The sequence below is a fragment of the Megalops cyprinoides genome, chromosome 1, assembly GCF_013368585.1.
Source record: "Megalops cyprinoides isolate fMegCyp1 chromosome 1, fMegCyp1.pri, whole genome shotgun sequence".
Lineage (NCBI taxonomy): Eukaryota > Metazoa > Chordata > Actinopteri > Elopiformes > Megalopidae > Megalops > Megalops cyprinoides.
The window spans coordinates 3,039,070-3,059,122 of NC_050583.1; the positions used below are offsets into that span (position 1 = coordinate 3,039,070).

The 20,053-nt window shown below is 51.9% G+C and overlaps 1 protein-coding gene across 1 annotated transcript in view; it reads right to left on the minus strand.

Annotated features, from left to right (window-relative positions):
* Window positions 1-3,681: 3,681 nt before the first annotated feature.
* The window catches only part of abca5 (ATP-binding cassette, sub-family A (ABC1), member 5), a 41,646-nt gene continuing 25,274 nt past the window's right edge, over window positions 3,682-20,053 (minus strand). The window contains exons 18-39 of the mRNA XM_036530749.1: window positions 19,812-19,931; window positions 19,180-19,387; window positions 18,452-18,618; window positions 17,617-17,744; window positions 17,023-17,160; window positions 16,154-16,267; window positions 15,401-15,571; window positions 14,632-14,745; window positions 13,919-14,056; window positions 12,976-13,047; window positions 12,081-12,172; window positions 11,660-11,789; window positions 10,955-11,072; window positions 9,081-9,172; window positions 8,652-8,827; window positions 7,482-7,557; window positions 7,001-7,095; window positions 6,080-6,199; window positions 4,893-5,045; window positions 4,385-4,464; window positions 4,241-4,296; window positions 3,682-4,103 (exon numbers count right to left, since the gene is read on the minus strand). Coding sequence (XP_036386642.1) covers window positions 3,966-4,103; window positions 4,241-4,296; window positions 4,385-4,464; window positions 4,893-5,045; window positions 6,080-6,199; window positions 7,001-7,095; window positions 7,482-7,557; window positions 8,652-8,827; window positions 9,081-9,172; window positions 10,955-11,072; window positions 11,660-11,789; window positions 12,081-12,172; window positions 12,976-13,047; window positions 13,919-14,056; window positions 14,632-14,745; window positions 15,401-15,571; window positions 16,154-16,267; window positions 17,023-17,160; window positions 17,617-17,744; window positions 18,452-18,618; window positions 19,180-19,387; window positions 19,812-19,931 — 2,696 coding nt within the window. The 3' untranslated portion in view covers window positions 3,682-3,965. The remainder of the gene's footprint in view (window positions 4,104-4,240; window positions 4,297-4,384; window positions 4,465-4,892; window positions 5,046-6,079; window positions 6,200-7,000; window positions 7,096-7,481; window positions 7,558-8,651; window positions 8,828-9,080; window positions 9,173-10,954; window positions 11,073-11,659; window positions 11,790-12,080; window positions 12,173-12,975; window positions 13,048-13,918; window positions 14,057-14,631; window positions 14,746-15,400; window positions 15,572-16,153; window positions 16,268-17,022; window positions 17,161-17,616; window positions 17,745-18,451; window positions 18,619-19,179; window positions 19,388-19,811; window positions 19,932-20,053) is intronic.

Below are 20,053 nucleotides of genomic sequence, written 5' to 3' on the forward strand. Positions count from 1 at the left end.
ATAGTATATATTGCACTTAGGAAAAATGAGAAACATTTAGAGTAGATATAGAGTTCTCCACCTCCACGCACAAGCCCAGCCCGCCTTTTTAAAACAAGCGCAGGACAGACTTGGTTTATTTACCTTACCTGTGTACGAGACTACCTGCACGCGTGCAAAAATCCCAAACAAAGAAACAAAATCTCAGTTCTCCGAGTCCAGGCTAAACCCGCCAAGGCCACTCCCAGTGCTGTAGGAATGCACCACAAATATCCATTATTACAACAGGAAGTGTTGACGGTCTTTTAATAAATGTCCCTACACTTTCAGGCCCCAGCCTCTCTCTGACATGTGCCAAAATGGACTTCCACCAGAACCGTTCACTCTACAGACATTAGGTGTTTTTCGGTCAGACACTTTGCAGAACATCGTTTTCTCCACTGTGAGGGGTAAGAGTACAAACACACCCGTTCTGCCACACACACCTGCAGAGCAGTGTTGGACGGTGCTGTCATCACTGAACGAAGTAACTAAGTCATGGGCTGTCAAGGGTTAAAATGAATGAATGCCATTAAAAATTGATTCAATCACTTAATTCACATCAATATTAAGGGCAAACAACATCCTTAGTCAACAGATCAGCATCAGATTTAGACAACTTTATATGCATCACAACCCCCCCCCCCCCCACTCCCTTTCCCAGATGCCGTTATTCAAGTGGAATATTTCTCTTTTATTTCATCTATATGTTCATATGTGTTCATCATTATTTTCATTAAATGTTTTAAAAAAATCTAAATGTGTGTTACATATGGATCAAGCAAAAACAACAACAATAATAATAAATACATTTTAAAAAATTTCCCCAGACCAAAATACATGAAGATTAAAATCTGGAGACAAAACAATTAAGAGATTTTTGGATCTGATAACTATATCAGCACCACTTAACTTCAGCACACACCTCCTTTACATACAGTTAATGCACAACACCAGATCTCTCAAATCTCTCACATTTACAATTCATTGTAGAGTTCAACCCAAATATATGAGGGTTTTCTGGAAAAAAGACACATTCGCCTGGGTATTTTTCCACTTTTTCCTCTTTAGCTTGATTTTCCCAGAATTCACTGCCTTCCAGGAGCACTGGCTGATTCAGGAGCACAAAACTTAAACACCCAGAGTACCAGGCATGACTTGTAGAAAATCACAGAGCTCAATTAAAACCATTAAAAAATACCCCTTAATCAAATGCTACATTGCCGTTCCCACAGGCTCTGACTCACAACTCACAGGCGATCGGCGCCTTTACGTTAAAAAGCAAAACGAATAAAATAAAACAAGCCACTGCAACAGTTATTAAAGCAGGGGAACCGCCAAGAAACGTACACGAGAAAACACACTCAACCGTGTGCCGCCAAACGGTCCCGTCCCGGCCAGGCGAAGCTACGCAAAAACCGAAAGCAACCTGCTCCGCCTCGCTCCGTGCAACGCCTCCACAATGAAGGCCGGGGAGGCAAGGCAGAGACCCCCCCCCCACGTCCCCCACGTCCCCCGCGGCCGAGGCAAAAACCGCTGCAGTAACTCCGCTAGACGCGCTGTGGGCGGGTCTATCTCACAGCGAGTGCAATGTCGCACACGCTGCTCCGTCAACCTACAGCGCATTGACGGCTGGCTTTAAAAGTAGCGCTACCAATGTACCGCGGGAGAAAAAGGCGTTTTAAAACCATAAAGTATGGAGGGTTGCACTCCCTCCTCTCAGACTGTACAAAGCACTACACTCCAAGACTCTTCATTCAGGTTCAGTAAACAATCAATCAAGCAAAATTTAATCAACATAATTAACTCTCAACGAAGAAAATGTAATAAAGAGACATAGTGTGCTTTACAGAGAATGCGTATTTATATATGTAAATTTTTCCCCATTGTTACTGATTGTTATCCTCTGTTACTGAAGAGACCGCTGTGGTGGCCGAGGGACTCGACTCGTACCCGGAAGCTCGTAGGTTCAAATCCCGGCCGCAGCGCTGCTCCTGTACCCTTCTGCTGAAACGCCTGCCCCAAACCGCCCCCGTGCACGGGTGCGAGGGTGGGTGAGATGCACACCGCGGGTCAGGGCAGATGCCGAGCTCTTGACTAATAACGAAGGAGGCCCATTTCCCCAAAAGCGCTGTGCAGGCCTCCCAGCTGAGGCCTCTCCTGTACCCCTTGTACCCCAAAAATGGCTTCCTGTCACTGGCCAGATGCGAGTCAGACGTACAGAGTGGTGCACCCCACATGCATGCGACTCGAACCCTGCCTCTCGTCTACCCGGCGCGATTACCACCATCAAGCATTCTCTCTTCTAATATTGCACAGGTTCTGCAGCACTGGAACTGCTCGGGACTGGCGCTCAGAGAGGCGATGCACGCGCGCGCACACACACACACACACACACACACACACACACACACACACATCAGCAGCGGGTGCAGCAGGGTGTGTGTGTGTGAGCACAGCTCCCCCGCATGGAGAGCGCCGGGCGGCAGCAGCTACAGGAGACGTGAGAAACACCGGCAGCACGTCGCAAGAAAATCTAAATCAAATAACGCAACGAGGACGACCAGTGCACGTTCCAACGCCTGCGCACACTTCCCTTTTAAAAAGACACCCTGCTAAAAAGGAAAACCCTTGCTGAGCACACTGGCGGACACGCTCTTCTCTGTACCACACCACATTCCTCTCACGCCGTTTCAGGACTGGCCACAGCTCTCCTCCAGCGGCTGTACCCAGGACGCTCGCACCGACGCTGGAGTGCTACATTTGCTGAAGCGTAGTGTCGGCGTCCTGTTCACAGATCAGTGGCGCCGCCGTCCACACTGTGCTGTTCCAAAGCCTCCCCCCGTAAAGGAGCGAGGAGGACATGCGGTCAAAAAAAAATTAAAATCATCGAAAGCAGACCCCGTCCGTGGAGTGGAGCCGTGGGCTACCGCTAGCTTCTCAGGCTGTGATGCTCGCTGGCGCACGAGGAGTTAAGCGAGGTTTTAAAAGAAAATCCAAAGCCAATCCCTCTCCTGGAAAACCCTCCGCAACACAAACAGAATCATTTCAACACCAGAACAGAGATCTTCAGGTGAAAGCACACACCCCCCCCCCCAGTTCTGGGCTCAGCTGCCCCTGGTTTGGTGTGACACTTTGGCTCCACCGGTGTCGGGGCCCTTGGCGTCGCACGGTTTGCGGGCCCCTGGGGCCCTAAGGCTGACAGCTGGGTTCCTGCTGCAGGAGGGGAGGAAACGAAGAAGAAGAAGAAACAGTCTAATAACGGACGGAGTCTGTGGAAAAAACCCTGCTGGAGGGAGGCGTGTGCACGTGTGTGTGTGTGTGTGTATGTGTGTGTGCATGTGTGTGTATGTGTGAGTGCGTGTGTGTGTGTGAGTGTGTGTGTGTACATGTGCGTGCGTGTGTGTGTGTGTGTGTGCATGTGTGAGTGTGTGTGTGCGCGTGCGTGTGTGTGTGTGTGTGTGTATGTGTATGCGTGTGTGTGTGTGAGTGTGAGTGTGTATGTGTGCGTGTGTGTGTGTGTGTATATGTGTGTGTGTATGCGTGTGTGTATGCGTGTGTGTGTATGTGTGTGCGTGTGTGTGTGCGTGTGTGTGTGCGTGTGTGTGTGCGTGTGTGTGTGAGTGCGTGTGTGTGTGAGTGTGTGTGTGTGTGTGTGTGTGTGTGTGCGTGTGAGTGTGTGTGTGAGTGTGTGAGTGTGTGCACGTGTGTGTGTGTGTGTGTAGGGGCTGGTAGTTGATAAATGGGAGCAGGTGCAGCAGGCAGGTCTCTGTGGAGAGGGAGGGGCTGTCCATCGGTGCAGCTCAGAGGAAACACCAGCAGGGGGCGCTCACTTCCCATCTGGCCTGAGATTCGGAGCCCTGGCGCGGGTGCGAGGGGGTCGGGGCAGGGTCGTGGGCGGAGGCGGGCGGAGCGTGGCGGGGTGGGGTGCGGCGGAGGGGGAGGGGTCACAGCTGGTGCACGATGCTGTCGGATTGGCTGGCTGGAACTGGCCCCTCCTGCCTCAGTCTCTGCCACTGGAAGGTGGTGCTGAGAGACCCCACCTCCTCCTCGTTCTCCTGCTCCTTCGCAAACTCCATGAACACCTGCGGAGTGGGGCGGGGCGGGGCGGGGCGGGGAGCACAGGCAGAGCAGTGGTTGAGGTTAAGTAGGGTGCAGCTCTGATTACCAATTTTTGTAGCTGTTTTCAGCTTATCAGCAAGTTTAACAGACATGCACAAACCTGCCCTAGGGTACACTGGGAGAAGTTGTACTCCTCAAAGTTGAAGGTTTGCTTTGCTGAAAAAAGAAAAATTGGACAAAAATGTCAGGAAAGAGCCAGAGAGATGTGTGACATGGTGAAAATTAGAGGAAGAGGAGGACTCACCGCTCTCCAGCTGGGAGAAAGCTTTGGACAGAGACTTTACATCCTCCATGGGAATCCTGTACACCATCAGGGTGGCAAAGCTGCAACGGAACAGGAAGTCAGCTTTAAACCCCGCCCCCAGTGGAACAGGAAGTCAGCTTTAAACCCCGCCCCCAGTGGAACAGGAAGTCAGCTTTAAACCCCGCCCCCCAGTCAAACAGGAAGTCAGGGCTTTAAACCCCGCCCCCCAGTCAAACAGGAAGTCAAAGCTTTAAACTCCGCCCCCAGCGGAACAGGAAGTCAGAGCTTTAAACCCCGCCCTCCACTGGAACAGGAAGTCAGAACATTAAACCCCGCCCACTCTTTGGAACAGTGAGGCAACTTTGTAATAGCATTGTCGTTACTGTTAATATTACTAAAATCATATTACTCTTTAAAAAAATCTGTCAGTGTGCATTATACGCAGTAAAAGCATCCACATGCAGGAAGGGAAAACCGTGCCGCTGTTTGGGCCCCCCACCCTGCCCACCTGTCCTGCCGCACGGCGTGGGGGAAGGTTCTCAGGATCTCCTCGTGCAGCTGGGCCCCCCGCTGGAGGCCTGTCAGCTCCTCCCGCAGCTTCACCTCCAGGCTATAGCCCCGCCCGTACCTCCCCTTCAAGTGCTGGATGGACCCGATGCACCTGCCGGGAGAGGAGAGCCGTGAGGGGCTGATCCGGGATCAGTCCTGCACCCGTCACTCTGGCTCCCTTCCCCCACCGCCAGGGCACCATGCTGTACTGAGAACAGCTATGTTTGGAAAGACTACCCAGCCAGGCCCACCTCCAGGGCACTTGGAGTGGTCCATTAATTGCTTAATTAATAGTTAATAACAGTTTATTAACACAGCTCATTATAATAGACACCAACTGCCAGTAAATGTGTGTCAGCCTAGAGCTGGCAATGGGAAGATCCACAAATCTCCATATCACATGGATGCATCAGTGTAGTCACCCAAGCCCGCAATCAGCCCATCCAGGTGATGAACCAATATGCAGCTGTATCCACAGGTCTCTAACCTTGTCTGCTTTCTGTGATACGCTGAGTTTTCTGGAGGAATCTAATCTGATCCAATTTAAGGTGTGACAGTGATGTCCCTGGAATCTGAACACACAGGCCACACAGCCCACAGGGCTGAGCCAACAGGGACACAGTAGGCTGGCAGTATGGCGTCAGCTTCGCCAGCTCCACTCTGGTGTGTCGTTAGTGGGTGCTGATGTGGGCTGTGTTGGTGCTTAGCTGCTAGCGAGTTGCTAGTTTCTATATCTACAGTGACAGATGACACATGACCGCCAAATTACATGCATGAAGGAATCAGATTCTTCTGCTGGGAAGAGTGCCTTGGGTAATTTTAAACAGTCTCCGGCAGTTAGGCTTGGCCCATCATTGTGACTGCACACACCTGCACAGCACTAAGTGTGGTGGTCACCCCAACTGCCCTGACGAATCGCCTGGACGCTTAAATAAAGGACTGATACAAGTGATATTTTTATCCGATTCTCACATAGTACTACTCCTTTGTTTCAGGGACTGCTGAACATAAGATCATGTGTGAGAATGAAAACTGAAGGTAAGACCTGCTCGCATTAGTAGCCATTCAGAGTTAGGGGACTCAGCTTCAGTCAGCCCGAGCGCGCCCCCTAGTGGCCAGGCTGCTCTGACGCCTTGCTTCTCTCACCTCAGCTCCCCCGACACCACGATGGCCACCCGGTCGCACACGGCCTCCGCCTCCTCCATGTAGTGGGTGGTCAGGATGGCCCCCCGCTGCCGGTTCTTGAAAGCCGCACGTATTGCCCTCCTGTGGACAAACACAGGTACTGCTTGCTGCCAGGACTGTCAACACTGTCGACGTTATTGGCATTTAGCAGACACTCTTATGCAGAGCAACTCACAATTTTTACATGTTATCCATTTATACACCTGGATATTTACTGAGGCAATTCTGGATTAAATACCTTGCTGGAGGGTATAGCAGTGTCCCAGGTGGGAATCGAACCAGTAAACTTTTGGTTAGAAGCCCTGCTCCTTACCACTATGCTGCACTACTGTCCAGGAGACTCTATAACGTAACTCCAGCAACACAGCCTAGAGCTACGACTGACTGCACACCAGCTGGCAGACAGAACGCAGTCTTCAGTGGCTTGGTATTATCCTGTTCTGTCCCTGACAGGGTGTCTGAATGCTTAGAGCTCATTCTAGGAATTTACATTACATTACATTACATTATTTAGCAGACGCTCTCACCCAGAGCAACTTACATAGGTTACAGTTCTTTACAAAGTTATCAGTTTATACAGCTGGATATTTACTGAGGCAATTTTGGGTTAAGCACCTTGCCCAAGGGTACAGCAGCGGGGATCGAACTGGAAACCTGTCGGTTACGAGTCCTGCTCCTTAACCACTGTGTTGCACTGCCCCCCTAGTTATCGTTATTGTTCCTTATTGTTACTCACTCATCTGAACGCACTGGCAGCTCTGCCTTTGATTCCTGTCCTGAGCTCCATATGTGACCGCATTTGGAATTTTTTATTATAATAATTAATAGCTGTTGATGCTGTTAATGTTGAGCGGGTAAGCTCATGCCGGTGCTCTCGCTCACCACATTCGCTGCTTGGATTTGGGATCCATGCCCGTCGACGGCTCGTCCAGGAGCACGATCTGAGGATTTCCCAGCATGCTCAGTGCAAAGCACAGCTGAGAAAAAGAAAAAAAACACGGAACAGCGATTCTATGGCAACAGGATCCGCAAGCAACAGTACTGGCAACAACAGGTGTCCCAGCCCGAAAAGATGTGTGTGTGTTGCTGATGTGCAGATGAAACTTTTTTCCCAACTAGCAAGAATTTTCAGCTAATTATGTCCAGAAAACCTCCCTTTTAAAGGTACATTTGATCAAAATAAGCCCCAGGCTTTGAACCACGAGAGCACAGCAATGCTCCAGTAAAACCTTCATGGAGATTTACAGACGCAAGTCATGTTTAGCAGCTTGCTCACAGGGATAACCGCAGTGTCCGGCTTGGGACTTGAACCCGCAACCTACCGTCCGGTTCCCCCGACACAACGCCCCTGTCCCTCGCTCACCTTCCTCTTGATGCCGGCGGACAGGTCCTTGGCCCTCTTGTGCAGGTGCTCCTTCAGCTCCAGTGCATTCACCACCCTGTGGGGACAGGCAGGGGGCGCTGTGAGCACTGCACAGCCACAGGCAGAACCACAACGCCAGCGGCCCAGGATCCTGATTGTGACACCGAACCCCAACACCCTGCTGGAAGATACGCGTGCCTCTCGGGGGTGCATGAGGTGGCCCTGACTCACCAGATTCTTTGAACTTTCATGTTTGACCTGCTCCCTCACTGATCAATTTGTATTAAACTCTGACTGCTGCCTGACTGCTGTATCTCTCATCCTTTGAATTCCCCTCAACACTCTCACTCTCTCTCTCTCTCTCTCTCTCTCACACTCTCACTCTCTCTCTCACACTCTCACTCTCTCTCTCACACTCTCACGCTCTCTCTCTCTCACACACACACTCTCTCTCTCTCACACACACACTCTCTCTCTCACTCTCTCTCACTCTCACTCTCTCACCCTCTCACTCTCTCTCACACTCTCACGCTCTCTCTCTCTCACACACACACTCTCTCTCTCTCACACACACACTCTCTCTCTCTCTCTCTCACACTCTCCCTCTCTCTCTCTCCCTCTCACTCTCTCTCACACTCTCACGCTCTCTCTCTCTCACACACACACTCTCTCTCTCACACTCTCACTCTCTCTCTCACTCTCTCACACTCTCCCTCTCTCTCTCTCCCTCTCACATTCTCACTCTCTCTCTCTCTCCCTCTCTCTCTCCCCTTCCAGTCACAACAACAGAAGATAGTCAGCTCTGTGTGCTTCACAACCGAAAGTTCTCCCTCTGTCAGTGTTGAACTTACAACTGTTCTGACTTGCTGGTTTGTTATGAAGATTCATGAGGGATACGGTCTAAAATTGTAGTATACTTGGCTTTCATTGGCTAGTCATACTATAAGTCTGACACTGCTGTTCATTTAGCTTGAACGGATACAGTTACATCCTCTTGTGCTGCATGCATGCAATGTAATGTGACGTAGTGCAAAAACAGAACTCATAGCTATTTTACGATGTTAGAATCTCCGCGCAGAGGACAGAGAGAATGCTGGAGCCAAATATCTGGACATGTTACAGAGCGTCTGTGGTGCTGTGGTCTCCTGTTGCCGTGGGGACAGCGGTTACCGTCTGATGGTGTTGGGGATGTCATCGGGGCGGAGGCCCTTGATGGCAGCATAGATCTCCAGGTGCTCCTGCAGGGTGATCTTGGGCCACAGCGGACTGACCTGGGGACAGTAACCGATGTGCTCCAGCAGGTTCTCCGCCGGCCGGAACTCCGTGCTGTAATCTCCCATCAGCACCTGTGGCATGGGGGGCGGGGTCAGCGGGGTGCAGGGGGTGGGGTCAGCAGCATGGGGCGGGGTCGGCTTACACACAGGTGTACAGACAGGGACAGATCCAACAGACTGCACTGGCAGACCCTCATCAGGAAACTCTCTTCCTGCCATTTCTTACATTTCATACTCAAAATAAAAGTTAAAATCAGGTAATAAAATGTACAGGTACAGGGGAGGGGTATATGGAGGAGGGGTACCGGGGGGGGGGGGGTCGCACCTGTCCCGCGGACGGATCCGAGTCTCCAGCCAGCATGTGCATAATGGTGCTCTTCCCCGCACCGTTAGGACCAAGCAGACCCAGCACCTCACCTGCAGAAACACACACACACACACAGACACACACACACAAACACACACACGCACGCACGTGCACACACAAACACACACACGCACGCGCACACACACACAGACACACACGCACAAACACACACATGCACACACGTGCACACACACACAGACACACACGCACACATGTACGCACGCGCACACACGCACGCGCACACACATAAACTTATATTCAGATTTACATCAGTTTAGATCGCACTTGACTAATTTAACCACCCACTGTTTAAGACAATTCATAAATATTACCACTTTTGTCATATGACTTTTCAAGGTGTCTTTATTGCAATGTTAGTCTTCATCAAACACAACTACTGTCAACTATAACTACAGCCAAGGCAAACCAACGTACTAAAACAGCTCTGCAGGTCAGTGTGTGTTGGCCCTCTGGGGCCCTGTATGGGGGTCTGTGTGTGTTGGCTGTATGGGGGTCTGTGTGTGTTGGCTGTATGGGGGTCTGTGTGTGTTGGCTGTATGGGGGTCTGTGTGTGTTGGCTGTATGGGGGTCTGTGTGTGTTGGTTGGATGGGGGTCTGTGTGTGTTGGTTGGACAGGGGTCTGTGTGTGTTGGCTGTATGGGGATCTGTGTGTGTTGGCTGTATGGGGGTCTGTGTGTGTTGGCTGTATGGGGGTCTGTGTGTGTTGGCTGTATGGGGGTCTGTGTGTGTTGGCTGTATGGGGGTCTGTGTGTGTTGGTTGTATGGGGGTCTGTGTGTGTTGGTTGTACGGGGGTCTGTGTGTGTTGGTTGTACAGGGGTCTGTGTGTGTTGGTTGTACGGGGGTCTGTGTGTGTTGGTTGTACGGGGGTCTGTGTGTGTTGGCTGTATGGGGGTCTGTGTGTGTTGGTTGGATGGGGGTCTGTGTGTGTTGGCTGTATGGGGGTCTGTGTGTGTTGGCTGTATGGGGGTCTGTGTGTGTTGGTTGTATGGGGGTCTGTGTGTGTTGGTTGTACGGGGGTCTGTGTGTGTTGGTTGTACAGGGGTCTGTGTGTGTTGGTTGGATGGGGGTCTGTGTGTGTTGGCTGTATGGGGATCTGTGTGTGTTGGTTGGATGGGGGTCTGTGTGTGTTGGCTGTATGGGGGTCTGTGTGTGTTGGTTGTACGGGGGTCTGTGTGTGTTGGTTGGATGGGGGTCTGTGTGTGTTGGCTGTATGGGGGTCTGTGTGTGTTGGTTGTACGGGGGTCTGTGTGTGTTGGCTGTACGGGGGTCTGTGTGTGTTGGCTGTATGGGGGTCTGTGTGTGTTGGTTGTACGGGGGTCTGTGTGTGTTGGTTGGATGGGGGTCTGTGTGTGTTGGCTGTATGGGGGTCTGTGTGTGTTGGTTGGATGGGGGTCTGTGTGTGTTGGTTGGACAGGGGTCTGTGTGTGTTGGCTGTATGGGGTTCTGTGTGTGTTGGCTGTATGGGGGTCTGTGTGTGTTGGCTGTACGGGGGTCTGTGTGTGTTGGCTGTATGGGGGTCTGTGTGTGTTGGTTGTACGGGGGTCTGTGTGTGTTGGTTGGATGGGGGTCTGTGTGTGTTGGCTGTATGGGGGTCTGTGTGTGTTGGTTGTACGGGGGTCTGTGTGTGTTGGCTGTACGGGGGTCTGTGTGTGTTGGTTGTACGGGGGTCTGTGTGTGTTGGTTGTACGGGGGTCTGTGTGTGTTGGTTGGATGGGGGTCTGTGTGTATTGGTTGGATGGGGGTCTGTGTGTGTTGGCTGTATGGGGGTCTGTGTGTGTTGGCTCTGTGTGAGCACTGCGTTGGGTCTGACCTTTGCGGACGCAGAAGGAGATGTTCTTGGTGGCCACCTTCATCTTCTTGTTGAAAACTGACTCTTCCTTCCGCCCAAAGTACACCTTTCTCAAGTTACTCACCACCACCACTGGCTTCTGCAGAGGCACACACAGCAAGCGTTCAAAGACAACACGGCCACGAAAATGCCACTCTACACACACAGGACTGGAGTCCAGGCCGGACAGGGCTCTGGCTGCTGTCAGATTACTGAGACCTGTCACTAGCAATTTCATTCCATCATGCTGAAAAATGTACATTTATATTTGTAATTGAACTTCCTGGCCCAGTAAAGATGGTGTGCCAATGGATGAATGAGTAAATGGGTGAATGGGTGAATGTCATGAATAGGTGAATGTCATGAATGGGTAAATGAGTTAATGGGGGAATGGGTGAATGTCATGAATGGGTAAATGAGTGAATGGGGGAATGGGTGAATGTCATGAATGGGTGAATGTTATGAATGGGTGAATGAGTGAATGGGGGAATGGGTGAATGTCATGAATGGGTGAATGTTATGAATGGGTGAATGAGTGAATGGGGGAATGGGTGAATGTCATGATTGGGTGAATGAGTGAATGGGGGAATGGGTGAATGTCATGAATGGGTGAATGAGTGAATGGGGGAATGGGTGAATGTCATGATTGGGTGAATGAGTGAATGGGGGCATGGGTGCAGCACTCACCTCCTGGCAGGACTGGCAGGTGAGCGCCTCCTTGACCCGGGCCCTCTCCGCCTGCACATCCTCGTCCTCGTTCTCCGACTCCTCCAGGTTCCTCTGCACTCTGCTGCCCCCTGCCTGTCTGGAGCGGATCCTGCAGCATGAGAGCATAGAACTCAGGACGAGCCATCTGTCATCTCTAAAGACATTTACCATAAAATAATAATAATAACAGTTTCTTTGTCGAGCATATTCAAGGGAAATTCATATCACATGCAACCCAGTAGACTAACAGCTGACTATCTAACAATTCACATTCAGTGCCCTGACCAGGATTTAAACTGGCAACCTACTGGTTATGTAACCAGTCTCTTGATCACAGGACGCTCCCAGGAGCTGTGAGTGGACTGGGCAGCCCCCTGACCCCTGACCCCTGACCCCTGACCTGCAGAGCTGGTCGTTCTTCATGGTGGTCCCCCCGCAGCGGATCTCCAGCCAGCGGAGCAGGAAGAGCAGCAGGATGCACTGCAGGTAGGGCTGCAGGGAGACGCCAATCAAACCGAGGCTCCGCCTTCATGCACAGCTCCACCAATCACACAACCAAACCCAACAATCACACACCCAAACCCACCAATCACACACCCAAACCCAACAATCACACACCCAAACCCACCAATCACGCACCCAACTCCACCAATCACACACCCAAACCCACCAATCACACACCCAAACCCACCAATCACACACCCAAACCCACCAATCACACACCCAAACCCAACAATCACACACCCAAACCCACCAATCACACACCCAAACCCACCAATCACACACCCAAACCCACCAATCACACACCCAAACCCAACAATCACACACCCAAACCCACCAATCACGCACCCAACTCCACCAATCACACACCCAACTCCACAAATCACACACCCAACTCCACAAATCACACACCCAAACCCACCAATCAAACACCCAAACCCACCAATCACACACCCAAACCCACCAATCACCCAACAATCCCAAACCCAGCAATCACACCCAACTCCACCAATCACACACCCAAACCCACCAATCACACAGAAAGGCTCCGCCCTCACACCCAAACCCAACAATCACACACCCAAACCCGCCAATCACACAGAGGCACTACATTTATGCCTAAACCCACCAATCACACCGAGGTACAGCCCTCACACACAAACCCACCAATCACACAGAGACACCGTCTTCACCCTTCACACCCACAACCCAGAAACCGCACAGAGGCACTGTCCTCACACCCAAACCCCTTCATACAGAAACTGGCCAATCCCGGTCACAAAGTCAGTACTCACCGCTACCACGGCGATGAGCTGGGCCTTCCACAGGAAGCTGTCTCCTTCGTAGATGGAGGACAGGAAGGTGGCCTGGGTTTGGGAGGGGGAGAGTGTTTAGCATTGGGCCTGCTGAAGGAGACAGGCATTGCGCCTCTGCTGCATTGCATTCTGGGAGGAGGCCTGTGTGCCACAAGCCCCGCAGAGCTGGAAGAGACCGCCCTGCTTCTCGGACAGTTCAAAACGGAGCAAAATAGCTCTGTGCAAGAACCAGCTGCTGAACTTTTTTTTTTTAACATTATTTTTTTACCCACCCACTTAAAAATAAAACTTGTCTACAAATACTCAGTTAAATGCCATTCAGTCCAGTTCTACTTAACTTCCTTGGCTAAATTTCGGATTGTTAAACTTTCTAGGCAGTGGAGACTTCATGTATGTGGGCGTGTGTTAACGTTTTTGCACAATGAACTACACTGTACAACGTGCAAACGTATCATGCTGTGATCTGTATCATAGCAAGTCCACTGCATTATGAAGTGACCCACGTGGCAGTGTTCTTCATCGTACATCTCTCATTAAGGCGATTAAAGAGAGAGGGAGGGAGATGTAGAGAGAAACAGAGAGGGACGGGGGGACAGACTCACCTTGGTGATGCAGTTGAGAAAGAGACGGAGGGAGAGACAGAGAGGGAGACAGACAGATTAGGAGGGAGACAGAGAGGGAGGAAGAGACAGAGGGAGAGACAAAGAGTGGGAGGGAGGGAAAGAGAGAGACAGATGGAGAGGGAGAAAGATAGAGAAGGAGGGAGGGACAGACTCACCTTGGTGATGTAGTTGGGGCAGAGATGGAGGGAGAGAGACAGAGATGGAGAGAGGGGGACAGAGACAGAGAGGGAGGGAGAGAGACAGAGACAGAGATGGAGAAAGGGGGACAGAGACAGAGAGGGAGGGAGGGACAGACTCACCTTGGTGATGCAGTTGAGGCAGCCCATGAGGGGGTAGAGGGGGTTGAGGAAGCAGAGGGTGTTGTGCAGGATTCGGGACAGCACCACGTTGTTGTTGATGAAGGCTAGCTGCACGATGGAGGCCGACACCATGCACGCCTGCGTCGGGACACAGAGGCGTCACATGCCGCACGCCGCACCCCGCACGCTGCACACCGCACGCCACACACAACACGCCACCGCACCTCAGCGTTTCACTCACACTGAATCCATCCGCTCACGAGTCACCTGATCGAACTGAGGCTCTAATGAAGACCTGCTTCCCCAACAGACACACCACATTCCTACAAGAATCAAACTGCATCATTACGTTACATGAGACTACTGTCATTTACCAGAGCATCTTATCCAGACTCACTTACACAGATTATACATACAGATGGAGAACTACTGAGGCAACTTTGGGTTAAGAACCTTGCCCAAAGGTACAGTAGCAGTGCCCAAGCGGGGAATCAAACCAGCAACCTTTCAGTTACAAGCCCTGCTTCCTACCACTATGCCACACTGCTGCTCATATTGATAGAGAGAGGGAGGGGACAGCAGTGATGAGGGGACCCCCGAAACGAAGCGAGCAGGAGCACCCCGCTCCTCCCGTGAATCCCCACCCCCCCCACCCCCCAGGGGGGCGGAGACGCGGCTCAGAGGCAGGAGTCGCGGCCGGGACGGACACTCACCATCATGGACACCACGGAGAAGAAGTCGCGGTTGCTCTGCACCCGCGTGAACATGAAAGAGATGACGTAGGTGAAGAGGATCATGGCAGGGCCGGAGCCAATCACACACAGGATCTGAGGGAGGGAGGAGGGGCATGTCACCAAGGCTCCGCCCTCACAGACACCATCATAGATGTCCTCCAGAAGAATACAGATACCCCCCGAAGCCTCCCCATCGCAGCCTCCCCCTCACTGCCTCCCTCTACGGGGATCCAATCATGCACAGGATCTGAGGGAGGGAGGAGGGGCATGTAACCAAGGGGCGGACCTACACCACCTAAAGGCTCCGCCTCCCCAGACACCTTCACTACATCACATTGCATTATTGGCATTTAGCACACTGATTCTCAATCCTGCTCCTGGGGTCCCCCTGCTCCACACGTTTTCCATCTTCCTCTGCTCTACCTACCTGAACGAACTCATCAGTGGCACTTCTGATTAGCTGAGCACACCTGATGAAAGCATGTTAATCACACTAACTTCAATCAGATGTGTTTTGAGCAAGGATAGATGGAAGATATGCAGGACAGTGGGCCTCCAGAAGAGGGATTGAGAAACACCGATATTTAGCAGATGCTCTTATCCAAAGCAACATCCATAAGTAAAATTTTACATGTTATTGTTATCCACTTATACAGCTGGATATTTACTTCACAAATGTTCTCATTCTCTAGATGAGCACACAAAGCCCCCACCCTGCCCACAGGGGGCGCTGGCGAGCGGCACTGACCGCGGAGGTGACGGCGCTGGAGTACAGCAGGTCGGTGGAGTGGAAGGCGAACAGGGTGCTGATCATGCAGGTCAGGATCAGGTAGTAAAACGGCACGTCCACCGCCGCCTGGCCGCACCAGTACGCCGAGGGTACCAGGCCCGAGATCCGCAGCGTGGACCGGCACTTTATCTGAAACGGGAAGGTTTTTCAAACGCTTCAGCGCGTTTAAACGAGTCCGGGTCACACGGCAGAGCAAGCAACACTCTGAGCACACACACATGTTCCTTTTTGGGATGAGTGGTGCTGGTTTTTGCAAGAAAGGCTCAGACACAGAAGTCATGGCTAGTGAGGCAAGCAGACTAACTACAGGACAGCTGGGGACACAGAAAGAGGCAGCAGGAGTGGAGACGGACCGAGAGAGGGACAGATACGGAACAGAAACAGCACGGGCGTTTCCCTGTCCCAAGAAAGGGTTAGGCGTAGGGTTAGGGACAGGGTTAGGGACAGGGTTAGGATTAGGGTTAAGGACAGGGTTAGGGACAGGGTTAGGGTTAGGGTCAGGGTTAGGGTCAGGGTTAGGGACAGGGTTAGGGTCAGGGTTAGGGTCAAGGATAGGGTTAGGGTTAGGGTCAGGGTCAGGGTCAGGGTTAGGGTCAGGGTTAGGGACAGGGTTAGGGTTAGGTTCAGGGTTAGGGACAGGGTTAGGGTCAGGGACAGGGTCAGGGTTAGGGTTTGGGTTAGGGTCATCGTTAGGGTCAGGGTCTCCCTCACCTCTCGGTCGCGGGTGTGCTCCATGGCGAAGTAGGCGGGCGTCCCGGCAGCCAGCATACCCAGCAGCACCGTCTCGATGTACACCAGCGCGTACGACATGGAGTCCGGCATTTGCTGAGGAGAGCAGGGGGAGAGAGGGGAGGGTGGTGAAGCAGACGGATCAGGGTTCGAGGCCCGGGCAAGCCGCTCAGCTCCAGCCAATAAACAGCTGTGTGGTGAGTGCTCGGGAACAATGCGAGCTGTGGCAGTCACCGAGTAAACGCAGTCAGAGAAAAGTCCCTGCACAGGGGGAACTCTTACTGAGATGCCCACTTCATTTTCTCAGGACAACTGAATTATAATTCTTTTTTATTCTTTATTCATAATATGACTTCAGCCGCAGTGTCTTATAGATGTACAAGTAAAAGTAAATTTGACACATGGTGGCGTGATTGAAGTAAAGCATCGCAGAGAGAGAGTTAGTGTCTTACTGATGGGATTTAAACTGCTAACCTACTGGTTAGGCAACCAGATTCTTAATCGCAGGATGCTTCCTGTGACATAATCGTCCAGCAAATCTGGCACATCTCAACACAGCCTTCCTGCCTGCTACAGTAACTTTTATTAAGAGTTTGTTTTTCTCTCTTTACATTTCTCAGTCCCAGAAAGTTGAGCAGATGCTTAAACAGCGGTGAAGGGTGGAAACAGTGTGTCACACCATCTCTGTGCTGAAAGGAGTAAAGGACAAAGCACTGTGGTTTTAGATTGAACGTCCCCTCCTTGAATCATAAATGATTCAGTGACAGGTGCTTAAATCCGCTTTCTCCTAAATTATTCCCTCACCCCCCGCAATGGGTCACGATCCCACACACAGCTGGTGCTGCACTCACAAACTCGAAGGGCTTGGTCCAGGTGTTGATGTGTCCGGTCCCGTTGTGGCTGTGGAGCAGGGCGTTGCTCAGCACGTTCACCACCATGGGCAGAGAGTGCACGGTGGTGCTGTTGAAGGCCACGTGATACTCCAGACTCTGCTGGCCAATCAGAGAGAGAGGGGAGTCATTCCCTCAAAATCCCCTCCCCCGGCGCCGCCTCACAGCCGCTCACGGACCTCCACACCACAAGGGGGTGCTGTGCTCGAAAGGGCACGCCTGTATCTGCAGTGCGTGCTGATTTCGAAAGGTCGTTTCTAAACTGCGCGGGGCGCGGCTGCCGCTCCCAACACAGGAAATGAGAAACAGGAGGAAGGAAACGAGCGCAGTGTACAGTTTGCATCATTATGACAGTGCAAATACGACAGAGCTAACACAAAGAGCCGGCTGTCAGATCTGCCACTGCATTAGCATAATGTAATAATGCGCTTTTCCACCCCGGTACACTGCCGCCACTGAAAATGTTTTCCTGTTCACCTCGGCGGCCGTTCAACACACACGTCAGAAGCGCTTTGGATGACTGCTTTCTTTTTCTGTTTCTCGTGTCGTTCTCACCTTGCTGGTCCCGGCCACTTTGATGGCGGCGCTGTGGGGAGCAATCGCCATGTAGTCCGCCTCCTTCGCCAGCTCCACTTTGATGTCCTGCGCCTCCACGCTGCGGACGAACTCGGAGATATCGGAGTCTGCAATGGGACGGGGTTTACATGAGTGCCAGTGGTGTAGAGTGAGCTCATTACACTCCATTACATTACATTATGTTACGTTACATTCATTTAGCAGGCGCTCTTCTCCAGAGTGACTTCCAGCACAAGAGAACAGAATCCATTCAGTTTAAACGAGCAACAGAGTCAGACCAGTCTAACAACACTCCCAGACCAGTGAATCTGAGCATAACATTATTCAAGCCCTTCCACAAGTTAACTTGTGCATTTTGTCTAGACAGCCTAGAAACTAGGGGAAGCCAAGTACACACACTACATCATTACATTACATTCATTTATCAGACACTCTTCTCCAGAGTGACTTCCAGCACAAGAGAACAGAAGTGTATTCATTCAAGTTAAAGACCAGGCTAACACTCCCAGACCAGTGAGTGTGAGCATAACACTATTCAAGCCCTACCACAAGTTAACTTGTGCTAATCTGAAACCAGACAGCCTAGAAAATAAGGGAAGCCAAGTACAAACACTACCACACATCACAGTCACTAGACCACGACATCACGATACTAATTAATTAAATAAGAGGTAGGTGACACAAATAGCTTGTGACGGAGGGTGGGGACTGAGGTGGAGCCGAGATGGAGTCTGAAGTCACTAGATCACAGAACCCAGAACATCCCCCCTCCCACCACCAGGGGCAGCGTGGAGCGGCGGGGGCCCTGACTCACCAGTGGAGTTGAGCAGCAACAGGCTGGTGGCGTACTTCCTGGGCGGCTGGTCTCGGCGCAGCAGGTAGATGGGGCGGAACTGGCGGTCCGGGGCGTGGATCTGGATGTTCCCGGTGATCAGGGAGAGGAGCAACACGCAGGCCAGGAAGGTCCCGAACAGGGCCAGGCTGCAGGGGGTGGGGTTGAGGGAGAGGAGAGTTATTCTCAACACAGTAACCCCAGGATTTGAATTTGTTTTAGTTTTGCTGGTTGCAAGCTGAATTCAATCCGGTGAGCTTTACCACCAAAGCACGAGAGACAGTCTCAGGCAGAACACATTACATGTCATTTAGCAGGTGCGCTTATCCACAATTTACATAGGTAAAAATTTTATCCATTTATACAGCTGGATATTTACTGAGGCAATCCTGCGTTAATCACCTTGCCCAAGGGTACAGCAGCAGTGCGCCAGCAGGTAATTGAACCAGCAACCTTTCGGTTACGAGCCCTACCCCTCACGGTTATGCTAACCTGCCACCCTAGAGGCAAAACCACACGCACGCACTCGAACGGACGCACTCGAACGGACGCACTCGAACGGACGCACTCGAACGGACGCATCTGAACGGACGCATCTGAACGGATGCACTTCTGCTCTCTTGTGCTGGATAACAGCGCCGTGCTAAAGGAATGCAGTGTCCTCCGGGCCAGCAGAGGGCGCACCCGTCGGTCCCCGTGGGTTAACTCACACGTAGATGACGGGGTTCTGCCGCTGCAGGTTGAGCAGGTGCAGCCGGGCCACGGTGCCGAACTGCTGCCGCCACAGGGCGTGGCCAGTCACCGCCTCGGGCCGGGCCTCGGAGAAGGCGAGCAGGCGCTCGTCGGTGTCGCTGTCGTCCAATGAGAAGGCGTCGCCCTCGTCCCCTTCCGCCTGCTCCTGGTTGAACACGCTGTAGTCTGAGAGACACAACACCTCGCCATGAATAAAACACCGTTTTTAACCTCTATACGAATCCGTGGCTTTAGACTTACAGCTAGCATGGGCGGCAGTGCAGCATAGCGGTAAGGAGCAGGGCTCGTAACCACAAGGTTGCCAGTTCGATTCCCCGATGGGGCACTGTTGCTGAAGCCTTGGGCAAGGTACTTAACCCAGAATTTCCCCACTAAATATCCAGTTGTATAAATGGATAAAATTACAACCTATGTAAGCCACTCTGGACAAAAGCATCTGCTAAATAACAGTAATGTTATTCTCTTTTTTGTTTTGTGCTATGTAACATGCTTCAGCCATGTATTTCAGGCCAATGACAAAGTATGAGCTGAATTTTTGGGGGGGGGTATAGGGGGACCGGTACTGTTAAAACCCCAGACAGACCCTCACCTGCTTGGTCCACCTCCGCCTCTGCCTCCAGCCGCAGGAAGACGTCCTCCAGGGTCGTCATGGAAACCCCGTAGTTAGTGATGCCCAGGTCAGGCCGGCAGTCCAGGTCAGAGAAGAGACCTGGAATATGCAGGGAGGGAGGGAGAGAGAGAAAGGGAGAGAGAGAGAGAGAGAGGGAGAGAGAGAGGGTGGGAGAGAGGGAGATATAGAGAGAGAGAGAGAGAGGGAGAGAGAGAGAGGGA